Raw genomic sequence first — 23,460 nt, 5'->3', positions numbered from 1 at the left:
ATGCCCTCGATGCAGTGGATCACGTCATCTCGGATGTTGTTAAATAACATAATTATGAATTATTAATTAAATTTATTTCCTAATGTCCTCCGACAATCAGATGACGTCGTTTAATAAAAAAAATCTTGATTGATGCAGCGACCCTTGTACTTATGTATGTATATATAAAAATAAAATATGAACCGATTTATTTAATCGATTCCTAGGAACGGCTCATCAATTGCCTGAAATTCTTGGAACTCTGCAAGGTTGTGGTTATCGTCACTTGGTACTTCTGAAAATTGATACCTTTATCGCAGCCACGAAATCAGCGAGTCTCAAAAAAAAATTTAGCAAGACGTGTGGAAAGAGGAGTGGAATCAGGGTGTTGCGTAAGGGTCCATAAATCTTAGATCCGGTCCTGGTCGTAACGCAGGAGTGAATTGGCCGGCGGTTCGGTTCTTCCCCGTGACAATTTCACAGATGTTAAGGTTTCAGGTACTGGGCGATTTCGCGGACCACCCGCACGATGGCGTAGCGGGCCATAGGTCAAATAAACGTTCGCCGTAACCCCGTAGCTGACGGCTGTTTCGACCTGTTAAAAATTAGATTTGTTGCGTGTGGTACTTGGCTCCATGGAACGTTATCGCACACTCCACTGGATGCACAACAATACGCTCTTAAACGGAACATTAACACCAAACACTCGTTAAAAACATCACGTGGTTGGACTCTTCATAAACAAACTCCGCATTCCCATAGCGTTGAAATCTACATCAAGGTGCAAATTGCATTCGTTCTCATCGCCTACGTGGCATTTTCTTTCTTAATCAAGCGTCGCTGTTACCAGAAACATAATTGCAAGCCGATTTTGTTTAATAAACCGGTGCGACTCGGCCAATGGGAAAAGAGTAATTGATCCATTTTAAATTCATGTATTTTGCAGGATAATTTAATGGCGTGTTGTCGGCGGTGCTATTTCCTTTATAATAAATACGTGCGAGAGAGCTAATTCGTCAATAACGTTGATTTACAGTCAATAAATTCAAAGTTCCCGCGCGCCGCCATCGTTACTACCAACATAACTCACCGTTAACTACAGACGGTAATCGCTCATATTCGGGTGTAAACAAGGGGCGGCTGGTAATCTTATGACGTTGTAATTCTACCCCGCATTACATCGACTAATATCGTTACTAACTGAATTTAATTACGGCCAGTGGTGCAACCCTTCTCGCATTAAAAATAATTTAAAGTGCGCCTAGTTATTCTCGAGGGAACCGCCATAAATCACACAACCGTCCTCCGGTAGCCCTTCTTCACCTCCGCACACCTACGGACAATTAAAATCACTAACAAGCTACTACAGACGTTGCCAACCGCAGAAAAATGCATGTCCCGCGAACCGTCCGTAGAAGAGACGTTAAGTTAAATAAACGAATTCGTCAAAGTCTCAACAAAGAAACGTTTATATTTCGTGGATGGTCTGTCCTGGTCGTTTTTTTCTTCCTTTTAGGCCGTCCGATCCAACAACGGTCTTGGCTCACTATTCTAGAGAGGTAAAAAAGCGACTGGTTCAGATCGTCACGTGTCCTTGTACCATAAACAGTCAGCTCGGATGGAAATGTTGCTCGATATCTGATGTAAATATAAATAACATCGACTCGAATATCGGGGGTGGGCATGCAACCATACCAACACACAAAACACACACACACTAAAGCCCACTTTAAAACCTCTCGAAATTCTCTTGTGTTATATGTTGTAAATTAATTTTACAGTTGGCTCGAATTACCGAAACCATAAATCGGGTACATTGCATGCCTACTTTTTTATCAGCAAATAATGGAGCCTCGATTAGATATGCATGTTACAACTCAACTGAGCACACGAAAGCAATTGGATACTTACTAATGAATCTACCTCGGGATCTGCTATGTAATAGGGCTTTTCTTGTCGGATCTGCAAAAGAAAATCCAATTAGTTTCGAACCATAAAAAACCGAAACCAACACGTTATATTGCAGTAGACGCTTTTTGCCACTTTTTGGCACTCCATGAATAGCTCTTTTTACATTAGAAAACGGCCACTCTAACACATACAAATGGGTCTATAAAAGTTTCGGACAGGTTTTTTAGGAACATTTTGAATACTAGCATCCTAGACAAGGTGCTTTAGTTTCCACTACACATACAACGGAATTTTTGTTGTCATTAATTAAGATATGCTAATTATACAAAGTACTCATTTGTAATATTAGAAGAAAGATAGCAGAATACTCTATAATTAACGTAGTTGTCTGATTAAGACTGGCATCTGCGGCGTTTCTTCATATGTTATTAAATATATAGCGAACAATAGCACACTTTCGCAAGTTGCATTTAAAAATCACACGATGTACTGTTTAAAAAATATCTTTGATTGTAACATAATTGAATGAGCAAAATCACTGTCATTATGATAATTTTCGGTGCCTACTATACAGAAAAAAAAACGTAAACTTGGCAAAGTCTTTTTTTACTGCACAACGTGCACAAAGTAGGCTTTGACACAAAATATATAGCTTTCAGAAAAGTGTTACCTTTATTATAACGTATTTTTAAGTTAATTAGAAAAACGATCAAAGGATTTATAAACTTTGAAAATAAAAAGCTGTAATTTAAAGCACACGAACGAGTACGAGAATCATACGGTTAAAATTGTAGATTTTTTACTTGCCACGGTCATCAGATTGAACTGTAGATAATAATAACTAATGAGAATTCAAATTTTTCAAATTTTGAACATTGGAGATAAATAAAGTCAATAGGTGAAAAAAATATTCCACTGAAATTCACAGGATTCTTCCATAAAACTTCCATTTCTGATCTGTTAAAAAAAAAGTCAATCTAGTAATATAAATGACCTTTATTGGTTTTTGAAAAAATTAATGTAGCCTAATGTATAATATGGTATAAACTAACGACTGAAGAAATTTCAGTTTCGAATAATTTGAAAATAATTCCAATAAACACTAATTTCAGTAACAGAACCAATTCCATCAACTCCATCAGAATGACTTTAATACATGTTTAATACCATTATAGCAATATATACGTTAATACCACACACAGCTCCCCAATTTAATGAAATGTTATGAAACTATTACATCCAGAAACAGGCCCATTTTTTATCAAAATTATGGCAGCCAAATGACCAACTAATTTTAACGAAATTTGTAAAAACCAATATAGTATGAAACTAATGACACCAGCAAAACGCATTTAAAATATTGAAATGAAAACTGGGGTTATATCATAATAATTGACAACTTCTTAATTTGACCAAAATTAAGCGGTCTAGCTACTACATTTCCTTGACTAGACCGCTCAAATTTGATTTTGAGATTGCACCAGAACACTATTCGAGAGTGTACTATCGGAGTACACTAAGTTTTACATATAAGAAAATTTAATCGTTTCGTCAGCATTAAATCAAATATGATACTGTTTTTGATGCTGCCAGTCAATAGAGATAATTCTTCAACACGAATCAACAGGTGGTGGGACTTGAAAATATTAACAGAACATTGAAGCTTTCGTTTATCTTCACATGACAACTGCGGAAAACCAACACTTGAGATACAACTTAACCTGTTTGTATTGTATTTGCAAACAACACGTCAGCAGAATTTAAAAAAATATATGCATAGCGGCAGCTCATCAAAGTGAAGATATGGACAGAAATTGTGGTATTAAGCGTAATTGTGTGGATTACAAATCAAAATAAAGTCAAGTTTTCCAGAAAGCTCAGGCCTTCGACCGTCGGATAGTGGAACCCAATAAAAAAAAATAAAAAAATATTTATGTGTCGAATTTAGTTTGAAATTTCATTAATTTTCCTAGAAGTTCCCAAACTGAAAAACAACCAATAAAAAATATTTTCTACATTCTTGTGTATTTTTTTATGAACAAATTTATTGGTAACATTTTGCATTACATTATTGCCAGTAAAAGCGAGAATTTACTAGCACAATAACTGTAATGAATACAAAAATACAAAACCTGAAAATTTTTTCAGAATAAATATTCACACTTCTGGTACAAATATTTTCTCTGAAGACATAACTATCCTGGAACGATATTATAAAAACTGATAACTGTAAAAATTTGCATATACTTTCTAAAACCTGCAATGATCAACAAATTAGTCCAAAATTATTGACAGCATAATAAATTCAACCAAGGTAATGGAAAAAATTAAGTAAAATTAAATAATTCTAAAATACAAAATGAAAACTCAACAGTAGCTGTGACAATGGGTTTCTAAGTCCCTCATCTCTGCCATTTTAGTTAAGATAAGATAAATTTTAGATACGCACTATGGCAATAGTAGATACTATCATGGGCGTTAATAAAAAGAAAACAGAAAATACAACAAAATAGAGAAAAGTCTCCTACAATCATAGTCATTAGTGAATTGAAGGTTAGTTTTCCGAAAAATTTTCACGTCCATCAAAATTTGATGTCTCGTTTCCGCATTTTATAGAAATAATAGTAATTTTAGTATGTTTCACTGTTCACAATAATTCCGTGCTACAAATTAAAAAAATCAGTACTGAGTACCTGTTAGTACCTGTATTTTGGGTTGTATCTACAACTCAACAATTTCAGTCAGTAGCCTAAAATTTGTCACAGTCGGTTTGTTTTTATGTTTTCAAATCGGGGACGTTTTTCACTTTACATTATGGTAACGCCAAAACCAAAATTTGACTTGAGGGGCAGTAGTTGTCCAACCCTTTTTAGATTATTTTTGCGGTTTGACAGAGTACAATATTTTTCTAAATCAACTTTAATCAAGGTGTTCACCGGTAAAGCTTTAACGGTAACCATAGTACAAAAATTTTGCTACTTACAAAATCTGAGAGACTGCACTAGTCCAAATTTTTGCATAGGCAACCAGGATTCCTCAGTTTCTGTAACGTCATTGAAAAGCCCTTAGGGTTAGTTATTCAAGAACCATTTAACGACAAGTTCGCATTTTTACTAAGAAAGCTGTGTAATCAAAAAAGGTCTAGCGACCAGAACGGGTGACTCCCCGTTTAATTAAAATTCATTATCATACGTTTTCCACGTAATTCAATTATTTCCCGCTAAAATGGAATCCGTGTCAAACTGGAGATAATCGCAAAAAGAGTAAAACCTGTATGTTGATGAGGCCACCACAAATCCAACGGGTCATGTGAAAATCGCCATACAGGATACCCGCACTTGTTTTAACAGCAAGTACGAAGCTCCTATATTAAATCGAACTTTCCGGTAATGGAGGTTGTCATCCGGACGAAGAGAACGCCGTGATTGGGGTGTAGTTATCGGGCACATTGCAACGTTTAGCGGGCGTTCCGTCAGATGGGCGCAAATGGGTATAATCTGGATGACAACTGAAATTACATGGGTCCTTTTGGTTATTAAGTTGTCGTCATGGCCGCCTGCATAGCCTAGCTGTAACACCTTTTCTGACACAACGAGCGGTCTCGACTCCGCCAAGAAAATAGCTATAATTATAATAAAAACTGGATAAAAAGCGGTTAGGGCACGTGGACGAGGGGCGGTGCGACCTCCGTCTAATTACATCTTACCATCAGGTCCACCTTTATCGATGCTTTTCGATCAAGCTCCCTCACTTTACCCACGTTCAAGCCGAAGATTTGAGTTATTGGCGAAAGTATTCAATTTTGCAGGCCGTTAATTAACGCCGATTTTTAGCGAATCGAAGGCGAAAGCGTTGTTAAATAAATATGTAAAGCAGCTGATAAATAATGAGCTTCTAGAAGCAGCAACGTCGAGTCATGTAACGCAAACATAACGGATGCCTGTGCGTTTTTATGCAATTTTCAATTAGCGGAGTTGTAGCAAATGCCGATTTAAATGGATTGCAATGAATATAAATTTCATTGGTAAACGTTTCCTTGATGATACGCAGCAGAGAGTACCGTAAAACGAGCAAACACAAACAGGTCGTCAATAAGTCTTTTATATTCCGATTACGAGCTTTACAAGCTCCAAGAAACCTCGAAACGATAAAACTCCAAGGATTCAAGCAATATCGACGCCCATGCTCCTAAACGGTACCATGGGAACGAATTGCATCATAGGAGAGTTGAGACAACGAATGGTGCTGATAACCCCTGAACGAAAAGAATGATAAAAGCGACGATAATCCGGCGAAATTCACATCAGATGTTTCGCTGTCATTAATAGCCCCTTATTAACACTCGCTGACAAATGGAGGCGATATAAATAATGCTATCTGATACAAAAGTTAGCTTTTCCAAAACGGATTTCGCGACGAATACAAATGGTCCGTTGCAGCGCACAGGCGAGGATTAGGCAGTGTGTGCTGGGCACAAAATCGACATGTGGTTTTTCGGGGTCCGATAAGTACTAGCTCAACAGGATTAGATTACAGATGCGGTGCAGATGCCTCTGGAAGGGCGAGACGAGGATGTAACCGTCCGACGGCCGGCTAGCTAACAGTTTAACATTCGCGTGTGTAATTAGGCCCTTGTGGCAGATGAACCCACCCCGGGCCGGCTGCCATTACACCACAACTCACGAAAAGTCAGCAACCTCACTCACACGGGTACATCATCAAGAACAAGCCATTTTTCTCTTTCGCCCATTAGTTAACCTACGACGCCCCAACTCACATTACCTGCTCAATTACTGTAAATCACTCCGAAACAGAATTGTCGTTCACATTTAGCCGCTATGAATACTGCCAAGATCTCGACCGGCTGACGACACACACAGGGTGTTTCACCAGCTCAACCAACGTGTTTATTAGAGGTCGAAAAAAACTACTTTTTTCACAAAGGTTTTTCAAATCTATAATCCAAAAGATCTTTTTCAACAGAAAACGAATTTGTTTTTCAGGACCAGATAGTTGCAATTAACGGTGGAGGTTAATTTTTAAAAATATTAAAAAGTACATCGGTTTCAGTCTGGCAGATGAGTTGTTACTCGACATTTCAGACGACAGAGGCCCCTGGTGTCAAAATTTTGAAATTTTACATTTCAGTTTCAGTGAGTTGTTATCACAAAAGCTGCATAAGATAATTTTGAAGTGTCATGAACAGTTACACAGTTATGTAGGGTGGTTAAAAAGCAGAGAAGCAGTTGAATATCGCGAGAACGGTGTTGAATCTTTTTGAAATTTGAACTGTCCTTAGGAATACTCTAGTTTTATTTTCTGCAATTTTTTCAAATTTTATACTTTGTTTTTGAGATGCAGGCCTAACCTGTTTTTTTTTTAATAGCTCTAGTAGTAAAGTGTTCCGTTTTTAAATAGCGAATTTTTTTCTGAATTCAGAAATATAACGCACGCATTATTTTATTTTTTCCAACATGATAAAATAAATTGTCAAAATAAAAATTGTGAAAATTATACTAGCACGCAATCATTGTAACAGAAACTGAAATAAAGGTGCCAGAGTAACATATTGATTTAAATACTGTTTCCAAATAATTTACAAAATATTCTAGAAATAACAATACTCCGATTTAATGATTGTAAATGGTGAATACATTGTTATGAAAGCTTTTTGAAAAATTGTTATTACAGCAAATGTTCAGAATGTCCTCGATTTACTTTCTGGTAATGTAATTACCTTACACAAAGTTTTCAAATGAATCTGTTAGAATACTAGGAGGAATAGGAGCAATCACATTTAAGATTCCTTCTTGGAGTTGTTCCATGCTTTGTGGTCTATTAACATAAACTCGATTTTTTACATAATCCCACAGAAAAAAGTCAAGTGGGGTTAAATCAGGTGACCTAGCTGGCCACTCAACTGCTCCCCTTCGTTATATCCACCTTCCAGGAAAAGTTTCATTCAAGTAATGCCGTACTTGACGTCCCAAGTGAGGTGGTGTTCCATCTTGTTGAAACCGATGAATTCTACAGGTAATTCCCAATTTTCATAGTGGGGAAATCTTTGTCTAAGTCAAGCAATAATACTTTGTTGCAAAAGGTGGAGGTATTCTGATTGTGGTTTAATGATAATTGCTGCACTGAAGTTTTTGGATTTTCAGTTACATCTTCATTTGTAACATTTTTTGGTCTTCCGGTTCTTTGACGATTTCTAACATTACCAGAGACTTGTTATCGATTGGAATGAGTTTCATTAAAAAGTGATGCTACGTCAGTACTGCTTCGACGTCTGTCGCCATAGCCTACCATAATCAAGATTTCTATTCGTTCAGTTTCTGTTAATGGTGCCATTTTAGTGTTTTTTTTTTTTTAATATTTTTAAATGCAGAAGTTTGGTTTTCAATACACACGGACAAATCGATGACAGTATTTTCAAGCTAACTAAAATTTTCTATTTAAGAATTTATTCATTATTCAATAGTTTCTATGGCTGACTAGTGTAGTATTACGACGTCTATAGGCCGGACCGGCCGGGAAACTATGCAAAATTTCTACTTTACATTCTATTTCAAATTTGTTTCTTGGTTTATTGATGTTTAAGTAAAAGTAATATATTTTTGGTAGTATCATGTATCATCCAAGGGTTTTAACATAGTCAATTGACCAAATCACTCAATTTCTGACTTTCATATAATCTAACCTCACACATGAACACCCCAGTGACCACAATATCTAATTATAAAATTGAAGTGTGTTTGCGGGGTGGCTTGCTCCTGTGTCAGGACCTTGTAGGCGTATTTTTCCACGTAGTCCGTTGAAAATCAGTCCGCAATTACGAAAACAGAGATTAAATTAGAATAACGACGCCGTTCGGGTCCACAGCCCGCACTGAAACAATTAATTTAATTAAACGACACAAACAGCATCGTTAAAGAGACAGTTTCTAGTTGGCCTTACAGCATCGTTTTCATCTGTTTAAAGAGAGAATGGAGGGTCACATGCATTGCGACATATGGTACGGTACAGTTCGTGATTTTTGCATTAGAAACTCAGTGGTGCGTGGCGGCGACCCATTGTGTGAAGGCTGCTGCTGCTCACTTCACAGTCGTGCCCTCGGGCTACCACCAGAAGACCCTCACGCTCTTCCCAACCTCGTCCCCAGGGGGGTTCCACATAACAATTATAAAGGAACGAGTGCCAGACAGACAAGCAATGGCTCAACGAAATTTTCAAAGGTCAGTCCGCGGAGAGAAGGTGAACATATAATTTAGCAATTTTACAAACTTTACGTTATCTGAAGCATCGGTAGTTTTTGTAATTTTATCACGGTACTAATTTAACAATCATGTAATCTTTTATCGATAAATTCGGGAGGGGTCTGAAGACGTGCCCGCACAAGTTCCAAAAATTTCACAAGAGGATGATGTTTATTTTCTCGCTACTGGCGAACTGATGTTTGCAAAAATCCAAAGATATCGAAGATAGTGACTGGGCGTTATTCTTACTGTAAACAACGCGTACTTACAATAATGAAGTAACAAGATTAAAAATATAAATCCAACATCAATCATAATCTGTCAACAGATTGTGATTTGTCGAGTTAAAACGTATTGAAAATCAGAGTCGTACAATACTGGGGATTATAAACACATAGTGAGGTTTAAATTTAACGCTGCTTCTCAAAACGGTTATCCATTTAAAGTCACACTTTCTTCGCTATTGAAATGATTTATTGTGTTGGAGTGAATTATTCATCAAAACAATGTGATACATTTTTACGATTTAATAATCTCCATGGACTATCAGCTCCTTCTAACATTACATACACACACTTCATTTTTTGATGTTAAATTTCGGGCGTAGCAGTGACAGGACCCATAAAAGTCACCTCACCTTTGAAATTTCATCAACCACCCAAAGCAACAATGTTTCGACATCGGTTTTGTGGCCCAGAAGCGTGGGCAAAAAACGTGTCCTTGCATTTTTGGTAACAAAAGTGTCTTTTGTGCGGACGACGGGTGGGTCAGAAGAGAGAGAAAGAAAAGGCTGTCGGACGGAAAGGGTGGTGCTGAGGCAATTTTCAAGTCTCTTGTTGGGTTCCCCGTAGCGAACCAAGCAATAGTATACCAAGTCGACTGCCCTTCGGTCAGAATCACCTGCCGTTTACAATGCGGCAATAATTTATAGTGGGCTTGTAAAATAATTTATGCCCCGTCTGTAAATAACTACACGAGATATATTTATGGTTCGGAGAGTCGTCCTCCTCGACAAGAGCCGAACTTGCTATTTTTACGACCGGCAACTCATGTCAATTGTTTTCATTTAAAACCGTACTAATGGCCTTTTAAGACCTGGCTGCCGATTTTTGATGGAATTCCTATAAAAGCAGACACATGCAAGTTCCTCCGGTTATTTTTAAAAGATGTTTACTTATCGACACAGTTGTCTAACTACACGCCGTTAACAGTTTAGCTGTTAAAGGCGGCAATTCACTTGACAGATGTCATTATAGGTCTATAATTAGAACCGAGGGTTTTATGGACGTGAAATGGCAAATTGTTCTTCCTTGCCCATACGAATCGCCAAAGAATTATAAATACGTTCTCCTCATTAAGTCCACTCGATAAAACTAATTGGTGTAGAAGCTATTTATACACAAACAAGCGCTCATCTCAACAGCCGACTTGAATTTTAATCGAACAAAATAAACGCCAAATTTAATGGACTACCAAATTGAATTAATTCCACCAGCTCATGATATATCCAATTTTTCGCTGAAACGAAAAATCATGCTCGCGTTTCCTCATGGCATGATTGAATTCGCAGCGCTTTATTAATTAACGCCGTAATTAAATTTGTAATAAGTGTTAATAAACTCGTCTGCACGGAAGCAAAAAAGCAAATTCAAATCAGGCCATGCCCACTCTAAAGATTCACTTTTCGTGTGGCGCAATACCATCAAACGCGTTTTTTAAAATACCGCTTTTTTTCGTACATTTTCTTGTTGGTTGAAAAATTTGCGCAGCGTATGTATGATCAGTATGCTAATGGACGTACAATACTGGAATTCCTCCGAGTAACGGCAATGACAAGGAGATCGGTAAGCAAGAACTGCAATTATCCTATTACAGTAAACTGTATATTTAAGACTGACGGCATTAAATGATATACCAATTAAATTTATGGCTTGTGCAGCTTCTTATTTCCATTCGAACTGGAGGCAGTTAGCCGTCGTGGACGAGCGCAAAAAGTGCAGCGATCATTTCAAGAACACAATTGTTGATTAGTGATAACCTACAATTAAATATTTCCCGCTCGTTAGCAGATCGCCGTCTATGAACAACGTCACAATTTAGATCTGTAGGTGATTGCAAGATGCAGACGCGAGCTTGACGTCAACGGTGATATGTGGGTCAATCAACGTCAAAACGAACAAAAGGGAAAAAACAGGCGCTGTAGGAATTTTCCTCCGTGTTGTTAATTATTTTTTAATCGGCGGCGTTGTTGGAAGAAAGGGCAACGCCGGAGCTGGCAACAAGGCCCTATTCTATCCGGCACAGAGCACAGGATGTGGATGCAGGTACACAGGTGAGCCGGAATGAATAGAATGCAGGCAAACTCCTTTTGTTGTGAGCCCGAAGACTAAACTGGATCGTCTTTGTGCGCCTCGCATGTTTGCGTTGCCTCGGCCGAAGAAAGAAGCTCGCCATTGTGTCTGAGGAAATTTTGTGTGATTCGTCCCGGTACGGTTCTGCTCCCACAGACTAATTAAATCAATTATTTACAGTGGAATTCGGGTAAAAGTTGTTTTTTCGGGGTTGGAGCGGGCGTGGAGTGTGGGTGTTTTCGATGGCAAATTAAAACCACATGTGCGCGAGCTTTCTGTCGCTCCGGCACTCTGCATATTTGCTAGCATTAATTTATACCCAGTTAACGTGCCAACATTTTCAGGGCGATCATTCTACCAGCGGTACAACGAAGATTAAGAAATGTCGTTAGCGAAGCTGCGAATTCGACGGGGTTATAAATCGGGGAAACTTGTTGTTGTTGTTCCCTGGAAGATGATCGTAATCGGACCGAATAGAAAAATCTGCACTATACTTCGGTATTTATGCAGATAAGTGCGACGCACGGTGGCAATAACAGTTCCTATTTATCCCACTTTAAATAACGTGGAATTATGTTGTAAACGGTATAATCCGCTATTGTCGTTAAAATCTCGCTGCAATAAAACACGTAACTAACTCTACTGACAGTATTGTTTTATTTAATTTTATCGTTGATCACTTCTTATGCACCAATTACGACGTAATCAACTGCCAACAATGACTATCAACGATATTTTTTAAAACAAATCTCTCGTGTATTCAAATAACGATAAAAATCTGATTTGATGTTTGGTCGTCTGGAATTTGTTCAGGGAGCAATTCTGAAATCCATAAGATTTCCCTTTCGCGTGCCATTATGGAAATGTAATGGTGGAAGGGTGAGCACTATCGGAAAACGGGGGATTTTCGAAATACATCCGTTACCAACATGTAGCGGATATACGCCCTATTGGCCACTAGACTCGCTCTCGACCAACCACCACTCACCACCAAAAAACAAAACTCTTCGACAACCACAAAATCAACACACAAGGGAGCTCAAAAAATACCCAGACTGACGCAAATACAACCCTGAAATTATAAGTAAGAAGTGTTTTTATCTGCACAAAAAATCATCTCAATGGTTAGTTGAACGGATGCAGTAAGAAACCAAAGTGATTGTCCGTTCCCTCAACTTTGTAAAAATCAAGATTAAAAGGGAATCTGGGGAATTTTGCCGTTGTTGTTCTAATAACTGAAAAAGAATCTACATTGAAAAGGTTGTTTGCAAAAATCCATTTTAAAACATTTATTGAAATAGATAAATGGAAATATCTATAGAAATTTGCAACCACTGCCGATATATTACATAATTGGAATTTTTCGCTCTCTGATCTAATTTTTTAATTTGAATAGAAAGGTTACACCTTTTTTTTTTCTCTATAGGGAAATGGATGTATTTATTTCTAAAAAAAACTGTAGGATATAATTGTTCGTTATAACCTCAATTAATGATTAATAAGGATTTAATTGAATTGTGCAGAATGAAAAAAACTTATCATTGTCGTTTTAAAAAATCTGTTAATTTTGGGGACTACCCATCTTGTAAAGATTTAAGATCTCAGTGCTAAGCTGTCAGTAATAGACTTTGGGACTCTTATATTAATAAATTAATATTACTAATTAAACTAATATTAAATAAACGATTACCCAACCTTTTTAATACTTATTATTATTTAAAGCATTTTTCCAAGGTGTTTTTCCCTTATTTGGAAAAGTAGTTAGGTATATCATACCAATTTTCAAATCCGGTGACCGAAAAAAGATTGATAATTATAGGGGAGGAGAGCATTCAATCTTCATTGCCAAAAATTTTGGATTGTATTGTATCCAAAAAATTACAGTTCTAATACCATTGCTGATAAACAACATGGATTTATTAAAATCAGATTTGCTTTAACGAATTTGCTAAAATATTCATCCAACCTTAATGAAGTCTTTGCTCAAAGATTACAAGTAGACGCTGTTTATGCGAATTTTTCGAAGGCATTCGACAAAGTGAACCATAAAATTTTAATATAAAAATTAAGTAACATGGGATTTGCTCTTGGCACTGTTAATTGATTGGCTTCATTTTTAGTTGATAGATCACAATTAGTAAGAATTAATTCTCACTTATCATCTCCCACCTCCATCTGTATCGTCTGGAGTCCCCCAAAGGTTGCATTGTGGACCTATTTTGTTCCTATTATTTATTAATTATTTAATCTTTCGATTTCGTTTTTCAAAATCTTTGCCATTAGCTGATGACTTGAAACTGTTTAAAATTGTTAGATCCTTAATTGATGCGTTGGAGTTGCAATATGATCTGAACATTTTATTCGAATGAATCATCAGAAATATATTATACCCTTAAATGTTAATAAAAGCTGTTATTTCTTTTCTTATCATCTCAATGAAAGTTAACTTTAATTGTCATCTGGGTAAGTCTGTTTTGGTTCCTGATGTTAGTGAAATTAAGAATTTGGGTGCTATTCTCGATTCATGCTGTCATTAATTAATATAACCGTATTTTTAATACAGCTAATAGCTTGTTAGGTCTAATGTAAAGACATCGTCAAAGTTTTTCTGTTGAGACTATCAAAATTCTGTTATAGTAGCCTGCATAGATATTGTAGCCGTCCATAGAGTCGAAATTTGCGAATAAAAATAAAATAAAACCGGTTCAAACGGAGCCGACGGTGGCTTGCAAATTCTGACATCACTCTGGCACACGTTGCACAGAGACGTATTTAATATTAAATGTCATCTTTTCCGTTATGATATAATCTGTTTCATTTCTTAGCTCAATCTCGTCAATAAAAACGAAGCTCTGTTCACTGTAAACAAGTTGTAGTATGGTATATTCATCATTGCGGAGGTAGGTGGAGCGAAAAACCTGGTCATCTTAGCAGCAAACGCGGGTATAAACTAGTCCACGTGGACTGTTTGTTTCCTGTCATATTTTAGTTTGCTTGAACCAATTGCGTTGCACCAAACGGTTATTACATTTGTTGAAATACATTTTCACACTTCCATCTTTCTCTAGATCGTGGGTTTCGTAGCTGTGTGACAAATCGTTTGTCGTAGATAGAAAATAGTAAGATTACAGTGACCCTAAGATTTTGTGCAATCGGTCTTAAATACGCCCCTGTGTGATACGACGCGTGCCGTAGTGACAGAATTTGCAAGCCGTCGTCGGCTCCGTTTGAGCCGGTTTTATTTTATTTTTATTCGCAAATTTCGACTCTATGGACGGCTACAATATCTATGCAGGCTACTATAATATGTAATCTTTAGAATATTATCCAAAATTTTCAGACATTTGTTTCCTTCTTGTCGACACTTATAACCTAAATTTATTTCGTAATAACAAGTATAGTTTCAAACGCAAACTGAACACCATATTATTTGTCTTGATGTTAGAACACTTTTTTATCTTGTATTACTTTATTTAATTATAGTCATTATTTTATAATTGTTCTCTTCTTAGTTAGGTATAATATAAGTGATCATTATGTTGCTTTTGTTTTGTTTTCTAAATTGGTGCTAGGTATCTTTGTTGAAATGTCTTTAGTTTTTTTCCAGTGTATTATTATATTACAATTTTGTGAGTGTTGTCCCGTTTATTTAGTAAAAAAAGAAAAGAAATAAAGATAGTAAACAACGGTGCAAAAATGGATGTTATAGTAGAGTTTATGAAATAGTGAACATTGACCTTCCTTGCATTGATGATCATTTGCAGTCCTGAACTTTCCGATTGTTTGCTGAAAGGAACGAAGTCAATTTTCTGTATTGGGCAGACTCTACTTTACTAAGAATAAGATATATAACATATATTTTAACTTGTCATAGCACACCACATTTACTAGTAACATGTTCCTCAAAGTTCATGTGTTTGTTTATTGTAAAGACCCGATTTTTCACATTATTTGAAAAGTAAGAGAAAGTAAGAGTGCAATGATTGTATCTATTATTTCAGGGTTTTGTACCCTCATTAATTTTAGCCCCCATGACATCGTATTTCCTTAGCAGTCATTGCACAAATAAAATATCATTGCTAAAACCATCTTGAACGTTTCAGTAAACAGTGTAATAATCAACAAACTCGGATTTAATATAAGTATCTATTCGTAAAATAAAATTCCACTTTTAACGGTACGCCAGGTGATTCAGACCCTCCCGAATGCGCTTTATCATTGCTGCAACAACAACATCTCGTCTCAGAAAACAACAACACAGTAATTAAGATTCAAATTAACCTGCTAAAGACCGCAATGACCTCCTCACGTAGATAACCCATCCGCTTATTCTTCACAGCCTGCATTTCTTGCCAAAGTCAAAACATCCCGTACTGCCCTAAAAAGCGCAAATGACTGTGCAGAAACCGTCGCCCTTAATTAATAGATAGCAGTACTTAACGACGCGTGAAAACAGTACGAATAGTGCTGTGAAAAAAGGACCTGGTGCCGACCGCGTTTTTCCACCAACATCAATTTAAATATTGCTAACATCATTGCCTGTCGATTACGCCGGATGATTGCGGCGTCGTCTTCGATGCCTTGGACAGCATCATTCTGACGCCTGTTTGATGGCTATCGTGGAACGCATCCCGTCTTAACCATGTATGGGAACAAGACCATTGTTCGACCAAACGAGAGAGGAGAAAAGTAAAATGCTGCCGTTACTGCCGCCGTAGCGCGAGGTCGAATAGCTCACACGTTTAAACTGGCATGCCAATCACTTCTTGTTGTCGTTAATCGTCACCTTTTAATTAGTCGGGCCAGTAAATTAGTAGCAGCGACAGACAACAAAGATGGACACATGGAGAACGTGTCCAAACAGTTGGAATTGTTGTGTGATTGTGTTGGCAAGACGGTGGAGGGGGCTTGGAATATTAATGAGAGTTATGGAAAAAGTGGTAAACTGAAGAAATGTAGACGATCGATGCCTTGTTGCTAATTATCGATACGGGACTGTTGGTAAATAAGCACATTGGCCACAAGCTTGACTGTGACACTTATCTGTCCACATGTTGGTTATAGTCAATGGAAGCGGTACGTTATTCCGACAATATAGGTATACCGGTTTTTGTACAAGCTTCAATTATAAATTAAAAACTGGTGTAGTAAACTAGTCTTGGACTTAATTTTGCAATTTAGATACCCGTCTAATTCATAACGTTATTTGTATTCCATAGAGTGCTGAGGGTTCCTTGGTACCGGCGCAGAAATAAATTACGTTTTCGAAAAAATGGCCCACACAATTTCAGTATTTATGCAGTCGTTACTAATTGCTATTAATAATGCTAAGGTCTACATGATAGTCTGCACTTCCTTTAAAGTCGACGTAATTTCTATTACGGGTATCTGGGCAGCAGGTGTTCAATTTCTCCATTATCATTTAATAATTGGTTTACACTACAAAATTATAGTGGTGACCCATATTTATGCGATTTTTTTTAGAAACTGTCTGTTAGTTTTTCATGCATCAGAATGCTTAAGATATCTAAAATACTTTGGCAGACACTTTATATTTTATAGAAATAAAAATACAAACATTTCGTCTTTGTTATTCTTGGTAACGATCCATGTTTTTTAAACAAAAATTAAATTTTACACACAAAAGTGAAAACGTAAAACATTTTTATCGTCGCGACACAAAAATAACAGCTTGGAATTTTAACGAATAATGAGAAAAATGTGGAAACGTTCTAAATCACAATGGATGTTATATTAACAAACCCTAAAATCTGTTTACTCGAGCGGAGGATGGATTCAGTGAATCGGGTCGAAGTAGTTCCTTTTCGAATTATCAATACCCTAAAAAGCGAGTTTGCAAAAACAGATCAGTGGCCTTTGTTTAATTTTCGCCATGTCAAAGTCTGCTTAGTTGTTAATCTTCGGAACTAGATTCATTTATTCGGTGGTATATTTTTAGGTGTCACAAATTGTCATTGCATTTATCCACTTAAAGAATGAATTGTCACCAACATTCGTGTAGTTACTATGGTGCGAAACGGCACCCAAGAATCAAGTTTGAATCAAGTTTTTATGAGGCGCTAGTCGAGTTAGAAAATCATTCGAAGGGCTTAAAGAAAATGTCTTGTCCAGAATTTATAAAATTTTGTTGGTTATCATTTGCATTTTGTTTGTCTTATCGACAAAAGATTTTTTTGAACACGCATAGTGTCACTTTTCAAATTGAAAAAAGGTAAGAGTGATAACGTAATTAGGTACTAGGAAAACGGATCAGTAAAAAAGTGGCATTTTGACAAGAAAAAAATGACTTCGATATTCGTGCATTCATATTTTATCTTAATGACCATGTAATTAGATAAAATACGCGTCTTGATTGGCAAGTTGTTTGGTTAATGATCCTTGAATATCTTGGTGTCATTATTGTCATTATCATAGCGGTCACCTAACAAATGCAGAGATTTCAAACTCAAAGAATCATTTTTTCTGGAAACCAAGCAACTGGTTTACATACCGCAGGACTTTTTCAAGTGAAAATGTTAAAAACTACCGCGTAAGCCATGATAACCCTTTCGGAAGTAAAACATTCCACAAAACGAACCATCTCGTCCCCGTGCTTGTTTATTTTTCCACAAACATGGTAAAAATAAGTGAACACGAACATTCTTTTCAGCTTGGCGTGAAACACCTTCGCCCCGACTTTCCGCGATGTTTTGAAAAGCTCCGTTTATTTTTTTAGTCATGAATTAAACAAAACGAAGGTGGTTTATATTCTTCGCCGATATTAAGTAAAATAAACTGCGCGATGTTGTATACGCTAATTTTGAAGCAAATGACACTTAAAAAAAAATGCATGCGAATCCTTAATTTTCGCGCTTCGAAGTGGACGAACACGCTGATAATGACGCCTATTTGCATTCCTATTAAAAACACGCTTCGACTAATGAGAAGACAAAACGATGCGTGTTGACTATGCCATCACGACTAACGAATTCAGATTCTTCAAAGAAAACGTGTTCATGTGTTCTTGCTTGGCTGACCGCAGCAATGCGGAAATAGGGGGTAGTGGGATCTATTTTTTTGGAGGAATGTTGGCAATTAATGGGCAATTTAAGAACAGAGAAGTATTGTGGAGGCTGCCTGCGACACTCATGACAATCAGCAAGTGTTCGCTGGACGCAAATTAATTTGTACTTTTTAATTGTGTCCGGTGCAGGTAATTCGAGTTTATATTGTTCCCCATTGAAAAGCGACCAACAGTATCAAATTGCCACCCAACTCGTGTGCTTTGTGCACTGCAAAACTTTACTGAATGACAATTAAGCATTGTTCATCGGCATTATTAGATAGGCCAGGTAGTACAGCTGATTAGGACCATGAGGTGTTTGGCTTATTAAAAACCGGAAACCGTACCACCAAACGCACCAAATGTCACATGTCGATAATATAATTGGGACGAAGGCAAAAAACTAATTGTGTGTGAATTGTTAACGGGGCGGTTTTGGCGCGTGTGTGGTTACTTTTGATCTTAAAACTAGACTAATATTTCACCGGAATAAAATGTGGCTGGAATGCTCCAGCTGCTACTTCAACCATTCAAAATATGCATTTTATTTCGAACAACACGTTTGCATAAAAGCCGTTTGGTTTAATCAACAATTATTACAAACTGTTCCACTGATAGTTTGATTGCATTTGCAAGTGTTACCCATTGATGTTCAAAATTAATCTTCTATTTATTTTTCATAAACTTGATCGATCTTGCCCGCGGTTTATTTTTCATGCTCATAAGGCTTTGCACACGGCTGTGAAAGCGTCCGTCGTAATTATTTTCGCGCATTGTGTGAAAATAATACAGTATTAAAATTTTTCATCCGGAAGACTAACCACAAGCACGTTCAAACATCAAAGTTGTTACAAAGCTACACTTGCATATACGCTGATCGTTCCTTCGAAGTTACCTCAACAAGTTATATACAATTATCTTCAACTATAGTGTTTTTCGTTTTGTGGTCATGGCTTTCTACGCCTTTTAAAACAGACGACGTCTTCTTGGTTTCAAATTAGATACACTTTCGTTGTTAATGTTAATCTCGAGATTATGATTTATCATACGCGGACAATCAATGGAACAGGGCCTGGCGGCAATTGTGCGCACATTAATAATTTGAATTTGAGTGGTTCGAATTAATGACAGTTCCTTTGGTGCCGACGTGCATCCAGTAGATCTCGTAGCTTTTTCATAATTGCATTCCCTTTACGGACGCCGTAGGTGTAGTTCGCTAATCAGTACGGTTGGCGAAAAATTGTTTCGCAACAGTTCCACGTCTCCGAGTTCGTAATTTTTGACCTTAAGCACTCGTAGATAAATCAGAGCCTTTTTTGTTTTTAATTTGTTTGGATAGGCGATAAGGTGGTAGATAAGTGAACGGGATTAAGATATTGCGAAAATCGGATAAGTTTGGATTAGCACCTGATTAGAAATTCCGTAAATGATTTGGTACCGTTACCTTGTAGAGATATGTCATCGTCATGCAATGACATCATCTGAAAAACGACTACAACGATAAAGAGGCGCCTTTTGCACCTTTGCATCATTGTGAGCAAGTAGGTGTCTATACACAAACACATACTGCGTGTTTTTATTTTTTGCAAGCTTGCCAGTTTCCCACCGCGAGACCTCGCCAAAGAATGCGGTACAGAAATATGCAACTAATCGTTGGTACTTTGTAAAAACGGTCGATATGTTAAGTCCTCGGTTTAATAATATCACTTGTGTTTATTTACAAGGGGCCGGGGTCGTAAATCACAGGTAAAAAGGGAGCCCTTTCTTTTGCTCGTTCTGTCACCTTTCGGTCATTTCGAAATTTACGGCTTGCATTGGTTATTTGTAGCCCTCCCCGAACTATTTACATATTTCGATAAAAGATATCTTTATGCTCCAGTTTATTACTCTGTTACACTCTTCAACCGCACGGTTGTGGTGTCTCAGAAGCCATTAATATTAGTCACGTATAAAAACTGATTAGTTCCAGGACGTTTTACCCATTACCCGAATGATACATATATAATTAATGCGTTATAATCTTTCAATTATTGGGCCATAAAACGCTAAACGATCCAAACTCCAATCGGAGACGTCAGCAACGCTTACACCAAGTGAAAAATTCCATCGGCCACTTCCTCGTGGCGCAGTCATAACCGGGCGTCCCATAGCGTCGCGGTCCTTCAGGTGACTGCGATTGTTATGCAGATGTCCAAAATTGTCAGTTAGTTTAATCGTTTAGGCCTTAGGTGAAGCGTAAACGCCAGGTATCCATTATTGTGCATAGAGAACACGCTCAGTGTCGTGCCGATACGTGCAAGGGGGGGCATTGTGTTGGCTCGGAGGCCCCCCTGTTCTCCATTGTGTTGGAGATGCGTACCCGATAACTGGCATGCTGTTATTGTTGGTAATTTTTTGGTGTGCTCGAGTGCCGTTCAATATCCTGACGTCACAGCCTCCCGCGGAGAGCCCGTCGAAATGAGCAACTCCAAGCCCGTTAATCTCCACCTAGGTGGTGCCCATTGTGGTAATTGCCCGATGACTTTGCTGCTTCTAATCCTTGCCTGTCATCCGAGAGTTAATCGGCCGTCCAGGTATACGCACAAATTCTTTTCTCCGATTGTGTGCCCTCAAGGGCCACCACATTGTTGGCCATTTTAATGGCACTTTTAATTAGTGGCCCACGATTTCTCACGTAATAACCACGTGTAGGGTTGTTGCCGTGATTTATGGCAGTTCCTGGTCTCGCCCTTGGGGTGCTACGCTCCACCAGAAAATACAACCCAACGACGGAAAAAAATGAAGCGGTTCGAAAGCACTTAAGGCCGCTTATATCGTCCCTTACTTCTGCTGTGTTAAAATTTACACTCGTCTGAATACTAAACAATAAATATTATTTAACACATGTTTTAAACTGAATTCAATTTGGAATCAAATTATGTATAAAATTTTGTTCAATAAAAAGCAATGTTATCTAGATCTGTTTAGTCCAATTGTTGTGATTATAATTTACATGAACTTCTCACTTAAAACAAATAATAAATGCAGCGTTTTGTCACTATTGGTAATAATTTTTTTGCAGTAAACCAATTTCCGACCATGGTTTCCGCTTCATTAGCAAGTTGCCTAAGTTTATATAGGCTTTTCCCAGTGAACAGAGGTAAAGTATCATCTGCAAATAGAAGAAACCTTCCTTGAGACGAATTAGCAATATCATTAATATAAACCAAAAATAAAAAGGCTCCAAAAGAGACTTGGAGTATTCCGGCAATAACTGATGAGTTGGAAGAACTAATATTATTAAAAAGCGCAAATTATCCTCTGTCACCGCCAAATAAAATTAAAACATTAGAAATTTTGTTTTTCTTCAAAGGCAAATGAATGTCCATAACCATATCCAATTTGAAAAGTTTTAAACATTGACATATTTTAACATATTCGTATATTGATTATTATTATTTATGACTGACTCAAATATTTTGCTCGATGGTTACTGGTCACTCTGCTAACACATTTTTTAAAAATAGGAATAATTTTAGTCAGCTTTAGTTGTTCAGTCAAGATAAGGATTGATTCGATTTGAACAATTTAATTTAAATAAATGAAAGTTTAAATCAAGCGATTTTTCGAAAAAAATCACTTTAAATCACTCTTTTTTTAGTTCCTCTTCAAATTGCGAAAATATAATACATGTTACGGCATTTTACATGCAGGTTAAATAAAAAAATTTAACATCAACTAGAATAAAATATTTCCAACAAAATAACACGCTAATTTTCTTTTGATTTTTATCTTAGGAACAGGTACTGCAAAACAATAAGAATAGACGAATAAACATCAGTATCATAAAAATAACACTATTACTAGCGAGAGAGCAATAAACACCACGATCAAACGCAGCCATGAATTTCTGAGGATCTGTCTTTGATATCGAATTTTCGTCTCGTCAATTTACCGTCAATTTGAATATTCGAATTCAAAATGCAACGATCAAACTTGTCTTTGATGAAATATTATAAATAAAAGCACAATCAAAGACGGTCATCGATTTTTGAAAAATCCATACCTGTCTTTGATCATGTTTGTTATTATTCTCTCGGTATTTAGCCATCTAAATAAAAAGATATCTTTGAACGATTTAAAATGGAAATTAATACAACTAAATAAAATATTCAGCTCTATCAAAAATTGAATAAACATAACCTCTGAGTTTTCCTTACTTCTTTTAGAGTTTTAATTGGAGATAACAAATTAAAAAGTAGTAGTACGGGGTACTGGTGGTTCATGATCTGTAAGGCAGATTGTGATATCAGCAAGATGGCGGACAGTATGGCAATTGTTGACGTTACTATGGCAGTTTTTGGCGGCACTATAGCAATTTTAAACATCATAATACAAGGATTTTTTAACGTAAGCATTAAAATGATGTACAGTAAAATAGTTTTTGATATCACTATGGGGTTTTTGACTTCATTGTGGCATTTTCAGTGTCACTATGGCAATTCTAAACGTCATAGTACATCCACATATATTTATACTAATCGCCGTCTTTATATAAACACAAGTGAATAACGTCAATAACAACCATACCGACGCCATATTGGTCACGTCAAAAACTAGGTCGTATCCGAAATGTGGTACAAATTTTGCTCAAATATGAGGGATGCGGCTCATTCTCGGAGAATCTGGCTTGTTTTTAAGGCAATTGATTAAATTCGAAGAAAAATAGAAACATGATTTAGTGCTATAAATTTAAATCTTGAAGAAAACCGATTCTTTTTAGACTTCAAAAAATTAACTGAAAGTATTACCTAAAAACGAAAACCTTATATTGAAAAACATGTGCTTTACACAGATGTTCATAGAATCTAAAATTGTGAAATATAGAAATAATGAAATTTTGTGAGTAAAATTTTGTCAA

General features: G+C 36.8%; 1 protein-coding gene across 3 annotated transcripts in view; it reads right to left on the bottom strand.

The window, feature by feature from the left end:
• LOC135133931 (homeobox protein homothorax) overlaps positions 1-23,460 on the bottom strand; it is a 173,875-nt gene that overhangs the window by 110,581 nt on the left and 39,834 nt on the right. For all 3 annotated transcript variants that reach the window (XM_064062492.1, XM_064062494.1, XM_064062493.1), the window contains one exon: positions 1,891-1,941. In XM_064062492.1, coding sequence (XP_063918562.1) covers positions 1,891-1,941 — 51 coding nt within the window. The remainder of the gene's footprint in view (positions 1-1,890; positions 1,942-23,460) is intronic.

The sequence above is a fragment of the Zophobas morio genome, unplaced genomic scaffold, assembly GCF_036711695.1.
Source record: "Zophobas morio isolate AGI-343-1 ecotype UQ-CSIRO unplaced genomic scaffold, CSIRO_AGI_Zmor_V1 ptg000023l, whole genome shotgun sequence".
In the NCBI taxonomy this organism is placed as follows: Eukaryota; Metazoa; Arthropoda; class Insecta; order Coleoptera; family Tenebrionidae; genus Zophobas; species Zophobas morio.
This window is presented reverse-complemented; position numbering and strand designations above follow the sequence as displayed.